General features: G+C 40.6%; 2 protein-coding genes across 2 annotated transcripts in view; both read right to left on the bottom strand.

Annotated features, from left to right (window-relative positions):
• LOC307029589 (secretory phospholipase A2 receptor-like) overlaps window positions 1-17,841 on the bottom strand; it is a gene marked incomplete at its 3' end in the record, with an annotated part of 32,686 nt that extends 14,845 nt beyond the window's left edge. The window contains exons 1-2 of the mRNA XM_079665669.1: window positions 17,727-17,841; window positions 17,277-17,337 (exon numbers count right to left, since the gene is read on the bottom strand). The remainder of the gene's footprint in view (window positions 1-17,276; window positions 17,338-17,726) is intronic.
• Window positions 8,119-17,170, bottom strand: LOC307028242 (uncharacterized protein). The gene is made up of 4 exons (XM_079663098.1): window positions 12,049-17,170; window positions 11,499-11,776; window positions 11,042-11,376; window positions 8,119-10,906 (listed from the first exon to the last, which is right to left on the bottom strand). The coding sequence occupies exons 1-4, from the start codon at window positions 12,231-12,233 to the stop codon at window positions 10,097-10,099; spliced, it is 1,608 nt and encodes a 535-aa protein (XP_079519224.1). The 5' UTR covers window positions 12,234-17,170; the 3' UTR covers window positions 8,119-10,096.
• Window positions 17,842-18,683: the final 842 nt, after the last annotated feature.

Genomic DNA, 18,683 nt, shown 5'->3' with positions numbered 1-18,683 from the left:
ACGCAAACGGCACGCTTCACCACGCTTCACCTCGTTTCACCCACAAAATGCCGAAGACTTCAGCTGTGTGGGACCATTTTAAATTGGACGACGGTAAGAAGAATATGTGACAAATATGCGATAAGAAACTGGCCTACCACGGTGGCACAACAACTCTGAAAAGTCACCTGGATGCTGTAAGTAGTAGCCTAGCTTAGCTTAGCTGTTGTCAAGTTGCCATGATGAAGCTGCTTTTCCGCCGTTTAAACAGTAACGTTACACATGATAAAAACGTGCACTTACTTTGCTTGGAAAATAGTTGCAAGCAAGCAACCGAATTGCTTTTTTATATTCGTTTTTTTTATTTGATCCGAATAGTGAAAATAATAGGAGTAATGTGGGAACATCTGGGGCTAAGGCAATGGCATAAAGTTCAGTAGCTCAGCCTAATAATAACTTGTGTCCATAGGTCACAACAAGGTCCCCACAAATCCCAGCCATCAACATCCTCAACAATACAGCAGACCCTACAGTTACCCTACAGAGGAGTCGACACATTTAGTTTTAATGTTTGCGAGTACTGAGACAATAAATACATATAAATCGTAATAGTATGCTCTTTCTGCGCTTCTGCTTAACAGCGTGTTGTCAGGTGTCTCGGATTCGGAGCGTGTTATGAAACCTTTTGGTAAAAAAATATTTTTTAATTTTGTTTTTATAAAAAACAAATACAAATCTCTCCACCGAATATTCGAATATTCGCTGCTGATTACTACCGAATATCCGGAGCCCGAAAAATGGTATTCGGGACAGCCCTAATATTTAGAGGGAGGGGATCTAAAGGAATGCTTCAAAATTCAGATTAGATTCATTTCTACCATTTTCTTAAATTCATGGTAGTTTCAGTAATCCCACGGTAATTGACGACACAAGTTATCTAAATGACTAATGTCATCTTTATGGCTTTCAGAAAGGACAGGAGACCGACAGGTGACTATCAAAGGACTAGCAGCAGCAGCAGCAGCAGCATGATGATGATGATGATGTTAAATGTGTTGTTTTAGGAACATCCATTGCAAATACATGGAATTCAATAAACATTGAATAGCATATCATGCAGTTTGTCTGTGCCTTTTCCTCCGTGTTGTCCTGCTTTTCTGTGCTGCCTCCTAGTTGCCACCATGGTTTGCTGTGCTGCCTGGGGATGCTCAAATCGCTCCGAGAAAGGAGTACGAATGTACGGCTTCCCCACTGACACAGAGCGGAGGAAAAAATTACTGGCTCAAGTCAGCAGGAGCAATTTCACGATCAACAGCAAAAAAATATGTGAGGTAATTATATACAAACACTGCATTTAAACTTTTTCACAAAACGAAAACCACACCATTGGGAAAGCTTAATGTTTTGTTGAATACAAAAAAACAGGGAAAGGCTTGAAAAACACAGAGTTGAGACTCAGGGTGCAGGGTGAGGGTCTCAGTGCAGGTATTCAGGCTCCATTGAATCCCCCTCTGGTTCTTGTACTGAAAGAGGGAGTCACAGACAGGAGAAAGGGTTATACACACCTATATAGCACACCTATTGGATGGGAAATTGCCTTGGGGAGATAAGGCGTGGTCTTTGTTCCCAATTGAAGTTATGGAACTTTATTATTTGTGAGTTTAACAAAGTATGACAAATGGAATCAGTAACAGATGTGATATGAATTTCTATAAAGTTGTCTCACATTCTTGGTCATATTTTATATACAGTATGTAATGAGTATAACATGTCCAGTAAGTATAAAGTGTTTCCTAATACTGTGTATTCAACCACGATGGAATATGTATGTGGGCAGACAAAACTGAGTTGTTCTGTGTGTGAAGTAACCTCAAGTCACTCCGCAGGCACATTTTGATGCAGACCAGTTTGTCAAGACAAAAAAGGGCAAGACTAGGCTGAGAGCAGAGGCTATACCCACCATCTTTGTGCATCGCCCTGTGGTCAAAAAGAGAAGGGCCCCTGCACCACGATTCACCCCGGGACCTGTATCTACAAAGCCCATAGCTCATGATCACAGCTATAGTGTGAAAGGTGACACAGGTATAATAAGTATGAACTCTTAGTAACAAAAGTAATATTTCTTATTTGTAAGTGGTATAATATTTTAAATGTTCGAAAATGTACAGTGCCATGTCTTCTACTTACATTAGTCTCAAAGATTGAGGGAAGAAGGGATGAGGAGACTGAGAGAAAGGAAAGTGAGGGTGAAGAAAGAGAGGACATGGCTAGTGAGGAGAGACAGGGAGGGCGGACACCACCCACTCAGCCAGCAGCCAGTCAGCATACGAGGGAACCAGCAGCCAGTCAGCATACAAGGGAACCAGCAGCCAGTCAGCATGAGGGAACCAGCAGCCAGTCAAACAGATCTATTAAAAAAATTAAAGAGAAAATTAAAGAGCCAAGAAGGAATCACCAAAAAAGCAAAGGCTGCACTAAGAAAAATCAGGAAGGAAAATGCAGCTCTCAAGAAAACAATGAAAATTAGGGACAAGAAATATAAGAATACAAGAAATATAAGAAAACGTTTTCAAAAGACCAATTTAAGGCATTAGGCAGACTCACCACAAAGAGGATGAAATGGAGCAATGAGACAATTAAGAAGGCTTTAAAAATTTGCTGTGCGTGCAGACCAACGGGTTACAAAACTCTGCAGGAATTGCAGATTCCCCTTCTAGGAATAAGGACACTGCAAAGAAGGATGCAATGTGTTAAGTTTGAGCCTGGTGTGTTGACAGAGGTCTTTGATTTCCAAAAATTGAAGGCAGATAGATTGACAGACCTTGAAAGGGAGTGTGTGTTGACCTTGGATGAAATGGCAATCACACCAAGTGTGGAGTGAGACATGATTACAGGCAAACTGTACGGTGATGTGACTTTACCAGGTCACACAGGGGACTTGAAAGACTTCAAGGCAGGTGCTCTTTGTCGTCCCTCCCAAGAAGCCTTTGACTTCATTCACCAGATTGAGGAACTATTTAGGACCAAGACTGGTTCCTCCCTCATGCAGCTCCCCAACGCAGTGGGTGTCTTGGAGAAAGAAGCTCAGGCCCTCTCCAGCAGGCTTCCGTCATGCTGTGGAGTACAACAAAAACTCGTAAAAAGATTCATACAGCTGAGGCTGAGAATTGAGGCCAAACAAATCAGAAATGACAGAAAAAAATACATATTAAAAGATGGCCATTTTGGAAGCAAGAGCCAATCCAAAAAGGTGAAAAGGAACAACAGCAGCCAAGCTACCACATCCAGCAACCCTCAAACAGATCCACAGCTGCAATCATTTCCATTAGTCGTTGCAATGGAAATATTTGGACTAAACATTGCTCTTCCACCTGCCAGCACCCAGCTAACATCACTGCCCCTCCACCCGTAACATCACTGCCCCTCCACCTGCCAACATAACTGCCCTCCACCTGCCAGCACCCAGCCAGAGGAGCGCAAACAACAAAAACAAGCAAGGTGTCCCGTCATGTACCTGGAAGTTTGGGTTGGCAAAATGGAGTAAGAGAGGGACTTGAAAAACCTTGGTGGCTTTCTACTCATGTTGTTACAGTTGTCTTGGTTACAGCTCTCAATGTTTTTTTTTTGCCATTTCCACATCTTTAGAAAATATGAAATAAAAAATTGAAGTGAAATCAACCTCTTCTCTGGAGAACAAACTTTGATTTCTCTTTCTTGTGAGTTTGCAGTATTGCAGTTTTGCTCCTCCACCTGTAACATCACTGCCCCTCCACCTGCCATACAGTAGGTTACTAACAAGATTACTTATATAATACAGTGATAGAATACATGTTTAGTATGCTTATGTTAGAAATTAAAATCAATGTTTTAATGGGGAAATGTAGTTTAAACATGCCGTCAGTTTTAATGCTCTTTTATACTGAAAAACCAGAAATTCTTGTGCACAAGCAGTTAAGCTTTTATTCTGAAAATCCTTCATCTACGGTTAGCATTTAGCATGTGGCTAATATACGATTTCCTAAAGAGGTGAATTTAGTAGCGAAATGATATGGAGTGGTGCAAACCGAAGCCTACTGATTTAACACTACAACTATAGATGTCGAGATACTACCATGCTGAATATTAAATGAAGGTACAGTTTATTTGAATACATTATTGTTTACAGACGAGAGTAGCATGTGACAACATCCGGAATGACCGGAAACCAAACGAGCCGAGAAGTATTTTTTAGAGTATTGATTACAGCGTTTAGAATGTGTTAAATGAAAAGTGATGAAAGAGAATATGAGGAGAAAAGGCGTGTTAAGCATATATTGAATGTGAAAAGAACCAATCCTCTGTTTAAATGCAACAACGGACATTGGAGACGAGGCGAGCCGGCTGGCGGGGAGGAGCCAGCAGAGGATATATAAGAGCACCGGAGAAGAGATCGAGGCTCTTCTCTTCCCTAACGAGGAGCGGATCACAGCTGTTTGTCTGACTGAACAATATCATGCTTGTGACCAACCCGCGCCTTTTTTAATTAAAGTACCCAATTGAACTTTCACAGAGACTCCATTTAGTCTCCTTTAAAGCTTCTCTCCTGGACGGGAGAATAACGAACACAGTTTACAATCTGGTGAGTTCCCTGACGTGATCCCGCTGACCGAGGAGAGAAAACTAACCGGCTGTTTCCTGGAGACGCTTGCAGCCATTCGACACACAAGAGCTCAAATCAATCGGTACGGAGATGCCTGTTATGACAAAGATTCTTCACTAGTTAAACTAGGCAAAGTTAGATTTGTGTGTTTGACGGCAGCCGGCGGATCATGAAAATAGCTGTGCATTTTAATGTTAAAACAACCCAAATTGATAAAATAATCACTCTAAAACCACGAGGCGTTGTTTTGTCACAAGCAGGGTGAGTTCACACTTTCTTTTGTTCCATTAACCCTGCATGCTATTAACCACGTGTGGGTGTTGAATTTTAAATATAAATGTGTGTGGACATTGTACTTCGGATAGGTGCCTTGCTGTTTTCACATAGGTGTCTTTTGTTACGTTCCTAGTTAGTTAGCCTATGACGTAAGGGTATATAGCCCATTTGACGATTTTTGTTAAGATCTGGAGACATAGCGAATCGGTTAAGGGCCGAGTAAGTGAAAACCAGCGGGGCATAGTGAATCAACTCAGGGTTAAGACCGAAGTCAGTGCTTTAAAGAAAGTCCTTTTCAAGAAAAGGCTTGGTTAAGGTCTAAGCCTTTATCAGTGGTTAAAACTGTTCTGTTTTAAAAAAAGATATTGCAGGTGGGTTACGGTAATCGGAATTACAACAGCAGTGCAGTAATAAGACGACGGTCTATTATTAGTTGCTGATAGGTCTCCATATTGGTCCCGGTTTGGCGTGTCCAAATAGCAACAGTTAACCATAGTCGACTATAAAGTCAAATATTACGTGAAGAGGTTTATAGCTAGTGCGTAAGGGTTCCTAACTTTAAGTGATGAAATCAATAAGATAAAGCCCATAGTCGACTATAAAGTCAAATATTACGTGAACAGGTTTATAGCTAGTGCGTAAGGGTTCCTAACTTTAAGTGATGATATCAATAAGATAAAGCCCATTTTTTTCATAGTAAGCTAGATAGAAATGTTGTTATTTTAAACTAAGTGTTGTTTTGGCTTGTATTTCAGGGTTTATAATACCACACCAGTGGTTTACTTTGTTACGGTTCGTTTAAAGATCACCTCGCCATTGTTTAAACTCCCCCCTGAGAGCCGCATGGACAAATCTCTTTGTCTACAGGTCAGAGTGCGAAATAATCGGGTGCCATCTTGTTTACACCCCACATGTGGAAAAACAAAGACAGGGCAATCGCCATTTCGTGAAATGCAAATTCAATTTGCTCCTTTTGCTTTGAATTTGCATTTACACAGAGCATCCACCAATTAGAAGTAGCAGAGTAGAACATTTAGCAGACTATTTTTGTAATTATGAGAAGGATACAGATTACAAGTGATGTTGTTCCCCCACACAGAAAACTATTGTGTCCACACAACTAGTGAGGTCAAGAAGACGGGCTTCCACCCAAAATATGCAAGGGGCGGCGATACACCTGACGTGAAGCTGTCCAGACCTGAAAACAGAAACTCGATTCTGCTGTGGTGAAGTCTGGCTACAAAGGGAGGTGTCCGATAGGGTCGCTTGTCTCAAACCAGTGAAGAAGTCAACAAGAACCCAGCAGAACTAGAGAGTGACTGTTAGTGGGAGAACTGTGACGGAGCGACAGAGACTGGCCCAACATTTTCCAGCCAGTACATGGATAGACCCCGTGAGAAGACCGGGGCTGTGTTTAAAGGGGAACTTCATTTATTCTTAGCCAGAAGTGCAGTTTTTAAATCAAACAATTATGTGATTTATGGAGTCAGATTACATTTTTCTCATAAACACAATTTTATAAATCGGTCTGAAGTGTCTGTTTTAAGGCATGAGCCGCAGATTAAATAACATAACACTGATTAAGAGCTTGGATGAAGAAGTTGTAGGGTTTTTACAACAGTTTCAAGAATCAGTCTTTATTTATTTATTCTTTACTGATTTATAGTGTAGTGCGTAAGGCAATATCTCATTTGAGTGAGGGGCACCAGCCCTTCATGCAGGTCACTCTGTGAGAATAGTTCATATTTTCCCTCCAGTTTGGAGAAAGATTATTTTATCATATGTTAGTTCAGCAGTGTCAGCCAATCCTCTAATCCTAGAGTTATTGAGACGCATTAGCGACACCAGGGGTATTGTTTTTCGCAGCAACGATGATGCATAATACCATGACAAAAGCCATTATTGAAACAAGTAAACTATTAGAAGTGCTAATGGGAAATGTTTTGTGAATATGCATTTATGCCATCAGAAAGCCATACATCATATGATATTTTTGTACGCCTTGTGGGTACACGGAGAATTTACATTTATGTAATGCAACGTTGTGGGATTTCCATGTCCTGTTCATAATACGGTAATCATTACAATATTAATTGAGCATTTTATGCTCAAAGGAGGGAGTGTCATGATTATACAGATATGTTGATTTCAGTGACGTTGTAGTTAATAAATAATAACATGTAGTCAACAATAGGTCATAAAACAACAAGAGGTATGCCGAAGCTTGGGCCTTCTCCAAGGAGGGAGTGGTCCAGTTTTAGATATTAGACAAATAGAAGTGGATGAATATGTCAGAACTCTGAGTAATATTATGCAAGTTTTGTCTACACAGCAGGCTAGGAAAACTACAGAGATACCAGACGAGACACCAGAAGAGACTCCTGTTCGGCCAGGTGATTGGGTGAGGGTGAAAGTTCACAAAAGACAGTGGGCTCATCCCCGGTGGACGGAAGCGGGAAAAGTTGTAACAAACTTCACACGCGCTCCGGTTTAAAGGTAAAGAAAAAGGAGCAAATTGACACCACCTCACACATTGTCACCCTTCACTGGCAACTTCCAGAACATTATTGGGAGTTAGGACTGATTTGGCAGAGCTGGAACAAAACAATAAATAGAAATAAGATAAAGATAGAAACAGCTCAAAAGACAAATTGTCTATAGATTTTTATAGATTGTACATTAATGTGAAAACCTATTTTTTTTTGTTTTACATCTGAAAAAGAGTCCAATTTTTTGTATGTTATTTTTGGACTCATTATTTAAATTCTGTAACGGACACAACCAGGGATAAAATAGAGATGATGACGAGAACAAAGCCAAACCAATTGTGGGGTCCCCTAGGGATAAGAGTCAGAATAGCATTGTTGATTGTGCTCATTACACTTGGCACCTTGTTGGTTGGATGGGGAGTACAATATCAAGTAAAACATGGAACCATTATTTCACTCATAGAGAATGCGCACATCACTAACAAGACTCCAGCTGTGTTTCACAGACTTTCACTTATCCTCAGAGCCAAAAGATCAGCTGAGCAACAAGAGGAGGAGTTAGAAATACTCGTTCCCAAACAAGAGGCGGTTATAATCAAGATGATTCACCCCCCCTATATGCAGTTCTTGTATCAAATGATGAGATGGGTTTAAGTGATCGGGATATGTAAGTGATGGGGATTTACAGATTAGGGGAATCTCTAAATACACTGGATCCATGTTTTAGTCTGTACCAGAAACACCCCTGTTAAGTTTATGAACAACCGACCGGTGACCTGAGTAGAATTATTGAAAATGATTACAGTTGAAACAGGCTACTAACCCAAAAGTACAGCTTTGTACGTACAAACTCTATGAACAAAATTTCCTAGCAGACAGTGGCGACATTGCAGATATGTCCAGTCACCAAAGTTACTTATGTTCTAAATAACAGTGAGATTTAAAGTGATGGAGAAAATATGGAGACGTTCCTTTATAGTGTGTGAAATATGTGGTGCTTGAAGCATCTAGGTATTTAAATTTATGGAAGAAAGTGGTTTCCTGAAAGAGTTAATTGGAGTAAACATGTTACAGTGGGTGAAAACAATGTTTAGGGATATGGTACAATTATTAGAAAACATTAACTGGGCTTAGATGACATTTAACATCAAAGAAAGATAGTATGGTTAGGAAAATAGAGTGGGAAAGATTGGATTTATTTTACCTCAGTGTGTTAGAATTAACTATAGATAATGCGTCCCGAGATCTCTCTCTCTCTATCTCTCCGCCTGTCAGAACACTACGACCCCAACTTCCAAGCAGACAAAAGACCTCACCATGGAAGACTCCTCCTCCTCCATCGAACAGACAGAGAAGCAGAGCTGAACCATCTCCACCTGAGGAATCCAGAACTACAGGTGACATAAAAGGCACACTCTCATCGGTCCCCCACAGGACATGAAGTTCCAAGCTGAGCCACAAGATTTGGACACAAGAGCAGAGTGTGGGACATGAGAGCGGAATACGCCCTCCATGCAACAAAGTAGAGACTGTAAAGGAGGAGATGAAAAGCAAAGCAGATGGGACACTGAAAAGAGTTACAGCGGAAGGATCCAAGAGCAGATGGACTGAGGAGAAGGTGGACGGAGGAGAAGACAGGCCGGAGGAGTTGGCATGGTCCGGCAGAACGTGAGGGGGTCGTGGCTTGACAACCAGAGGGGGAGAGAAGGAAAACGGGAGTGAGTGAGTTTACACATAAACACACTTATTCACCAACGAGAAATACGGAAAGAAAAAGATTTATTAGCCATGAATTAATCAATTGGTTAATTTATAAAGAAAGAAAGAGGAAACTATTAAATAACCCTAAAAACACACTGAGGGTAGAACATATGTGACCTGCTCTATCATTTTCAGTCACATTGACCCTGAAACACATTTTGAGTTTGATACACTGTTGGAAAGATGAGATTCTTAGCTTTCTAATGATATCAATATTGTTTTTGTCCTCCAAATATTAAGCAAAATACGTCACTTTACATAATGAATGTCATCGAACCATGATTTTGAGAAAAAGGCCTTCAAAGTTTGCAGTACTTTCTTAGGTATTTATTCAAATGAACCATACCATAAAACGAATTCATCTAGAGCTGTTTGCACAAAAACACACACACACACACACACACACAATATACTGTTCTCTTGTTGTCACTTTCATACATCAATACATGGAACAAAGGCACTCACATACACATGCACGCCGTACCAACGTGCACTCCCGTACACTCCCGAACTCACGTGCACGTTCATCAATTTATGTATGTATTTTGGTCATGTTTGAGCACATGCTTATGCGCACACATCTATTCCCATGTACATGGCCATGTGCACACCCAGACCACATGCACACCCGTACTCACGTGCACGCCCGTACTCACGTGCACACCCATACCCACGTGCAGAATCATCAATATACAATCTTTATGAAAAACACTATGAATAAATACTTAAATGAACTGATTGCATGTTAACCTCTAACAACATTAGAATCATTTGGCACAAAAGCTAATTTAGAGAAAGAAGCAAGCAACAGAACAGATAAATATACTACACAATATAAAAATAGCAAACAATCAACAGAGTAGCTAACAGTACTTAAAACCAATTTGAAATATATATTTACAGCATTTATAGAAGAATTACATAGTGTTGATGTATTATGCACTCTCACTCATTAAGGATGAGGTGTTAAGGGTTTGGGGCAGGTGATGTCTTTGGTTTCCTCAGTGCAGAACTCTCTGATCTTCTCAAAAAGATACCACTGCCGTTTTTCATCAAGCCCAGGGGGAGTCAGTTCAGTGGGACGTGCCTCCTGGTCAGTAAAGCACCCTGTGCGTAGCAGCATGAAGGATTCTTCTTCTTTACCTTCAAACTCCTTGGCGTAGACCACTCCAGGCTCGGCACTGGTGAAGCGTAGGTGATGGTACCTCTTGATACCTGGAAGCGGTCTGAAGCTGGGGGCAAGGAAGTTGTGCCAGTCGTCTGTTTTGACGAAGGTCTCCCCTGACTCATTGCCAACCAGCTGGGGGATGTTGACTCCAGTGACGGTACTGGACCTGACAGCCTGGCTGATGTCCTTCAGGCAGGACACTGGTGTGCGGCGGAACTGCTGCTTAAACAGGCCAAAGCACCAGTCAGGTGCAAATTTGGTGTGGCCAGCAATAAGAAAGTTGAGGGAGATATCTTCATGGAGTCCCACCATGCACCGCCAAGCAAGGTACCAGAGGAGGTATCTGTTTTTGTTCTGACCAGAGCAGTTGTCACAGTGCAGGTGAACATGTTTCTCCCCAAGCCCATACTGAGAGAAGAAGTGGTGGAGGTAGGCAATGACAGCATTGGAACCCTTGCTGCTGCAATGAGCCTCATCTATGAGGTAGTTTACCTGCTGAGGAACACCTTCACAGCAGACACCAAACAGTCCACACTTCCTGGGAACCATAAAGTAAATGGGCCCGGGCTGGAGAGGGTCACTGGGGTAGTGAACCTGTAACACCAGACCAACAGATGAATTAACTAATGAGTGATCTATACTCTAATTCTAAAAATGTGTGAATATTCATATTGTTACATTCCAAACATTCTGGATTATCACAGCATTCATCACATTCACACACCTCACCTGCTGTGCATAGTCAAAGCTGTAGTGGATGGTGATGTCTCTGCTACAGGGTTGGTTGGGTCCTAATTTGACACCCAGCTCTCTAGCTGTTTCTTTACAGCTGGCGACCATCTCCTGGTAAGCCTGACGCTCCACCCCCACGGTGCGGAGGTGTTCTTCCTGCTTCCTGAGCTTCGCTGACTTGACACAGTCGGGAAAGTTGGAGCTGCGGTAGATGGCAATGTTGTTTTTCTGACAGAACCAACATAGGTCTGTCATCGGCCTCCCAATAATGACACTGGGAGTCAGCTCCTTCCACAGCTTCCTAAATGTGCTGTTGCCAGCAGCACGGTGACCTGGAAAGGTGATTAAAGACAAAGATAGCATTGTTAGATTACTCATCATTAGTTTTCCATTGAGGTTTCCTCGTGTAAAAAAACCCCAAAAAAACAAGATTAAAATATAAGAAAATACCCACCCTTCTCCTGCATCTGAACCTTGTATTTCCGCCACACAGAGGACTTGGTCTCAGTTGTTGGTAGAACACTGATGTCCGTCCTCTTAAACCCTGGAATCCGTCCAGGAAGTGGCATGGCAAAGACATCTGCAAAGTTGGTAATGAACCGTACAATTCGCTGGATGTCTTCAAAGGACAACACCCTTTTGGTCACCACACGACCACCACGTCTTATCCTTGGGGCCAAGCCATGTTCCTTGTAGAACTTGATGATGCCTGTCAGCTTGTCTTGAGAAATTCTGGAATGGTTTAAAACATCAGTCTTTGATTGTTTTTTATGGCTTTATTTAATGTATGCATTGTAGTATATACATTGTCGTTGTATTTTTTCATTATGTAAAAGCATGTATATATATATATATTTATTTATTTATGTATTACTATTGCTGTAAATTCTGCTTCTATTCAGTTATTGTCAAACTCAGTTCAACTCATGCATGGCTTATTACCACTTCATTTGAAAATAGTAACACTACCAAAAGTGAAGTAGCCTTTTCAAAATCAAACTCACCCATGTAGAAACTTGAAAGTCTCCCGGCAGATTTTGTGCCCATCTAAGAAATAGGACGTTCTCTGCTGTTTCCGCTCCTTTTGGTGTCCTCTCTTTGCACAAGCGGTCTCTTTGGAGAGGTTTATGTTGGAGCTTATCTTTCCAAGTAGCACCAAATGCTTTTCACCTGGAAAATCATATAACATTACATAATGTGTTGTGTCAATCACTCATCACACACAACTTAAATCTTTAACGTGTAACAGAACACACAGGCCCACCCCCCACACATTGCCTATAGTATTATGTTAAACACACTCCCATACACACATATTCTATCTATTATAAAGGGTAATAATAAGTACAGGCTAGTCTGGCAGTGACTCCAGAGTAAACTGCTCTCACATGAGATAATACATTTGTAGCTGCCTATCTCTGCACATCTTTAGATAATTAGGCTGGGGCCAGATGTGATTTAAGGGGTAGCCAAAAAAATATGTCTCCCCATGTGGATAAAATGTAGGGTTGAAACATTTATGAAAATGTTCACCACAATAATTTTTCAATGAGTATTAGCCAACTTTAAGTTGTAGGTGGTCATGTGAGCATTATTTTAATTGTTGTTATGTTTTTAACACTAACCCATACTCACACACACATCGTTACCACAGTCAAAGGTATTTAAATAATATAACGTTATAACGTTACTTACCATTAGTCATTTCATTCATTTGGTCTCGTCTCTTGACCATCTCCTCAGGGGTGTAACGGGTGTAACAGGGAACTCCATCATTAAATGTACAGCTACACCTGTAGTCATGGGCCCTCTCAATCTCTTGAGCGCTGTCCTCGCTCACATAATGCCGTACGGACTGAAGTGTCTCAGCCACCGGGTCGTTCAGCAGTGGTTGTTCCTCTGTGGAGTCCTCATCCTCTTCAGCATCCGTGGTCTGAGGGCTGCTGTCAGTGTCAGGGCTGTCTGACTCTAAATCGGAGCCGGATAACGGGGAAACTTCAACCGGTGCCGTCAAAAAGTAATCAGTGATCAGCTGAACCCATTGCTCATCAGAGGCTGTCCCTCTCACAATGTTGGAGTTCAACAGTCTTGCGATTTGATCTTCTCTGGAATCCATCGATCTGATTAGCGGCTAATAAATTGTGAAAGTACGGAGGAAAAATATTTTCGTTTTACTGGGTGAAGGTCGCGAGGAATAATGTTGGTTTATATAGTGTGTGTGTGTGTGTGTTTGTGTATTTTGCGTTTGTGTGTATTGTGTTGGTTTCCCGGGGAAAACCCTCACAAGAAACACCGGCTGTTGTTATGCCAGCTGTGACGTTACGTTACTCCGTTCTCCGCTCGTAATGATGCCTTTACAAGCTTCAAAGTTGTATTTATCATCTGAATTTGGCAAAACAAGTTTAATATTCTGAAAGCCAAGACTTTGTTTATTTGAAATCAGATGAAAATAAACTATCACGGACTCTGCCGTGTTATTTATGATTACTATACGCTTTTCATTCATAATGTCAGCCGGAGGGAGGGGGGGCAGCGCTGCGGAAGAGCAGCGTGAGAGCTGTCATCTTCCCATTACAAGCTTCAAACATGTATTTATCGTTTGATTTTGGAAATAAAAGTTTCAGATTCTGAAAGCCAAGACGTTGTTTATTTGAAATCAAACAAAACACCAAAACCCCGAAAAACTAGTTTTTTACTCAAATCCACGTTTATTTTGAAATGAGCCGTTGCGACTTCCGACTGATTTCGATAGAGCGGGTCACATATTATTCAATCTTTTCATCATATGAACAAATTATTCTTTAAGAGTTTTTTTTATTCATGTGTGAATTTGGGTAAGATTTTATTTGTTACAGTATAGACCTACAGTTTAAAGGGATGGTTTTAGTAACCACTCTATAAAAGCAGACAAATCTTTATTTGTATGGAAAATGTTAAAGGTAGAGCTAGTACCAAGCCAAAGATAGTATTCCAATCTAGAGTATTGATTTCTCCATTGTAGCATGGTTATTACCTCAGGAGGGAAGATTAAGGTGGAAATAACATTTGTTTTTCGTCCAAGATGTAGAGTTTAAAAAAGACACTGGGCAAAGAGAGATTGCACATTTTAATTTTAAAAAACTAATATAATTGGGAGTAATACATGGGGGGCCTTGGATCACTCATTGTGATGGTGCATATTTTACAACAAATATCGTTCAGGGAGAAGGGGTCGCTCGACCCACCCTGCAGATGTTTTAAACCTTACTTGCAGCTTCAGAGGGAGCGCACGGCACCAGAATATGAGTTTTAAAAGACACCATTCAATCAGTGATGACCTGACATTTAGAGATGTTATTTAAAGGAGAAACATATCTGCCATAAGTGTAAATTCCTGAATTGAACTACAACCATTAATGAAATGACTTCTGTTTTTAAAATCCTTGTTAAAGGAGGAAGTAATTATCACATGCTCGGTCACCCAAGGTTCCACACACTGTTAAAGGGGTTAGCATAGTTATTTAAGTAGACCATAATTGAAGATAAATTAGTATGATGCGTTATTGATATTCCACCGGTTTTCCCACCATTTCAGGGACTTTATCACTGCATTAGAACAGACCACCCAAAGTTACTGAGTAGGAACTTTTAAGTGATGAAACTCTACAACTGTTGTAACTGACCAAAATCTTCTCCCAGAAATGACTGTTTAGAATTGATCACGACGGCCCCTTCTAGAGAACATATTACTTTCATACCTTAAATGGTATGAAAGGAGGGAGGGTAAATTTCTCATGAGGAGACGATTACAAATGCTAGCAGAACAAGACAACCAACCCCCGTATACAGATGTTGATGACAATGATGAGTTTGTTTAAATGATATGGATGTTCGGAGATGAGATTGATCAATGAATGTCCAGCTGATGTGATTCTTTACATTATGAAATCATGTGAAGAAGTGAGCAAAATAAAATGCTAAAATGGAGTGAATCCATTTCAATTTACTTTACACTATTCCAAGATATTTTATTTTATTCTTTATTACTTTATACCAGGGGTCGGCAACCCCTGGCACGCGTGCCAGCATTGGCACGCGGCACCGTAACCAGTGGCACACTAGGAATAAGTGGAATAAGTGTGCAAAATATTTAAATTAATTTTCGGATCCTGAACGCGAGACCGCCGCCAGAGCGCGTCTCCCCGTTACCTGCAGAAGGAAGCCATGCACGCAACGCAGCCCCGCTCTCTTTATCTCCAGGTGACTTTCTGCCGCTTTCCTCCGTGGTGCAGTGCTGATCGTTTCACCACGAAGGAAAGCACTTCACTAATTGCAGTACCCATAAGGAGCTGTACAAATGACGCAGTTTTTGCGTGGCTGTGTTTATTTAGTTGAAAGTCCAGTGGCGATCTGCTCATCTCTCATCGAAATAATATGCTACAGAGAGGCGGACTGGCCATCCCAGACCGTAGTCGAGGAGGGCAGAAGCAACAAGCTTCAGGTTCAATAACCCACTTTAGCTTAAATGACTGGAGAGAGGCGAGCTGTTCTTGGGAGGACGTTGCATTTATTTAGCTGTTCTTCTGTTTCACAAAATACATCACAGACCTCTGTTTTTCTGCTTTCCCGTTTCACTTCCAGAAACATACACACGTTCCCTCACTGTCGCTCTACCATTCACAAACACACATGCACAAGCCGCACCCCTCTCTCTCTCTCTTAAAGGGACAGCGATCTCATCTCACTTTGCATGACCCTAATATCATAACTTGTGTGTTCTGGAGAATCACAGAACGGACGATCGTCCTTATTATTATGCCGTTTAAACCAATTATTTAAATGCGTTTGTTAAATTCGGCATCATGTAAGTTGCGCTGACAGGTCCACACACTGCTTCCCCGCAGCGAAGCTCCCCCGCCCTCCTGCTGATAGTTTACGGGCGTCAAGCTCCTCACCCCCCCCCCGTTGATAATTCTCGATCGTTGGCACGCTGATAACATTTTTTTTTTTTTTTAAATGGCACTTCATATCAAAAAGGTTGCCGACCCCTGCTTTATACTATTCTAATATGGTGGATCTCATGTTGTAAAAATCATTGCTGTTCTAAAATGGTTTGTTTCTTTTCACTTTGTAAAAACAAGTGCCTTAACACTGAGCGTGGTATGAGAACGGTTTCTGTGAAAGGAGGGACGAAGTAATGTTCTGATACCAATTCATTGCTGCTATTTTGAAGAATGATATTGAATGTAAACACTAGAAGTTATGCACAAGGGAAAACTTTTATATTTGAACACAGACAAGAATTTATTTTGTATTTTTGTAAAGCCGGCTGTAAAACCATTCCATTAGATTGTATGTTTGTTAATATGAGATATGTAATATGCAAAGTTCAGATGAAGAACTCATTGATTTCAGTATTATACACACCTTTTAGGTGTGTAAGGAGGGACTGTTAGAAATTAAAATCAATGTTTTAATGGGGAAATGTAGTTTAAACATGCCGTTAGTTTTAATGCTCTTTTATACTGAAAAACCAGAAATTCTTGTGCACAAGCAGTTAAGCTTTTATTCTGAAAATCCTTCATCTACGGTTAGCATTTAGCATGTGGCTAATATACGATATTCCTAAAGAGGTGAATTTAGTAGCGAAATGATATGGAGTGGTGCAAACCGAAGCCTACTGATTTAACACTACAACTATAGATGTCGAGATACTACCATGCTGAATATTAAATGAAGGTACAGTTTATTTGAATACATTATTGTTTACAGACGAGAGGAGCATGTGACAACATCCGGAATGACCGGAAACCAAACGAGCCGAGAAGTATTTTTTAGAGTATTGATTACAGCGTTTAGAATGTGTTAAATGAAAAGTGATGAAAGAGAATATGAGGAGAAAAGGCGTGTTAAGCATATATTGAATGTGAAAAGAACCAATCCTCTGTTTAAATGCAATAACGGACATTGGAGAAGAGGCGAGCCGGCTGGCGGGGAGGAGCCAACAGAGGATATATAACAGCACCGGAGGAGAGATCGAGGCTCTTCTCTTCCCTAACGAGGAGCGGATCACAGCTGTTTGTCTGACTGAACAATATCATGCTTGTGACCAACCCGCGCCTTTTTTAATTAAAGTACCCAATTGAACTTTCACAGAGACTCCATTTAGTCTCCTTTAAAGCTTCTCTCCTGGACGAGAGAATAACGAACACAGTTAACACTTACTTATATAAAACAGTAGTATTAAACTTACCTTGTGTTTTCACTCTCACTTAAGTCCCTCTCCCTTTGCCATCAATCCAAAATCAGCTGAGCTGCAACATTATACAGACACGTAATAATCAACATAATCACAAGGACACAATATGGCTCTGCTAAAAACACTCACTCTTACACGCACCAAAGTTATATTTATCTAATATTTAACTCCCTCCACCCCCGCATACAATCCCGTTTAGAAGCCCCTCTTCTCTAATTCAACAACGTTGGACGAAATGACATTAAGAGAACGGAATTTACAATTAAAAGGTTGTTCAACGTGTGTTGCTAACTTAATCCGGTATCCTAGCTTAATCTGTTATCTGTAAACGTTCCCTAAATCTACTAAATTAGGGATAATCCACCGACATCCTTTAATACACATGTTAATTTGAATCAGATGTACTGATAATATCCGCAATATACATCTTTAAATTCTTCTTACCTTTAAAAGTCCGTCACGAACGGTCTATTATGCTGCAACTCTACAGCTCTGCTAGCTTTGGCGCTAACTTCCAGGGAACGATTGAGATCCACGATCCGCCATTGCTGTAAAAAAAGTGGTCCATTGGAGTGAACGGAGATGACGTAACTCTCAGTCTATATGGCGCTGGGACAATCTGATGTAGAGTTTCAAAATAAAAGACCTTTGAAGTCTCATATATGAGCTGTCTTCCTTCTGTTTGTATCCAACAGTTCAAATGTTCGAATTACATTAAACCAGAATTGTCCCCTTTTTTCTTTAACAGTGAAGAAAATTGGATATGTTAATGAGATATTGACCGCAAAACTCAAATTGTCCCCGGTTTTCATTTTGAAAATCTGCTCACCTTAATTTACAGTCATTGCTTTCGGACGGAATGTACCCTTTTACTCTTCAGGTTGCAAAAGAAAAATTAGTAGCAGTCTACTCATTGAAGTCTACTGCCATGCTATTCAGTTCACTTTCTCCTACTTCCTGTACCCGGTTTCCTGTCTAACCTTCAGTACAAATTTTACAAATATATAAATGTGCAAATATGAAACATACAGGTCAATATCACCTTGCTATTGGTAGCTGAACTGTCAATACCCCAACAGTATATTCTTAGATATAAATACCTAATTTTGAATTATTTAGACACAATTAACACAGTTTCATGTCTTGTTAATAAGTCTTATCATGATAGAATAACTATTTTTGTGGTACTACTGCCTTATTAGGCCCATATTGAGCAGAGCATATTAAGACCAAAACTCATGTACAACAATTTCCTTACTTGCAATAAATAAGCACTAATTAGAGGGTTATTGACGAAAAACTCTCAACTAATGGCTTATTACTTGTAGAATATGGTCATGCAGAATAAGGCATTAATAAGTGTTTTATAATGTCTAATAAAGGGCCTATATACTGCTAATA

The sequence above is a fragment of the Notothenia rossii genome (assembly GCF_949606895.1).
Source record: "Notothenia rossii genome assembly, chromosome: 2".
In the NCBI taxonomy this organism is placed as follows: domain Eukaryota; kingdom Metazoa; phylum Chordata; class Actinopteri; order Perciformes; family Nototheniidae; genus Notothenia; species Notothenia rossii.
This window is presented reverse-complemented; position numbering and strand designations above follow the sequence as displayed.

Coding starts and splice junctions, on each gene's coding strand:
- LOC307028242 (XM_079663098.1), bottom strand. CDS start 12,233: ATGTTATATGATTTTCCAGGTGAAAAGCATTTGGTGCTACTTGGAAAG. Junction 11,777..12,048: donor ACTTTCAAGTTTCTACATGG/GTGAGTTTGATT, acceptor AAACCATTCCAG/AATTTCTCAAGACAAGCTGA. Junction 10,907..11,041: donor GCTTTGACTATGCACAGCAG/GTGAGGTGTGTG, acceptor CTGGTGTTACAG/GTTCACTACCCCAGTGACCC.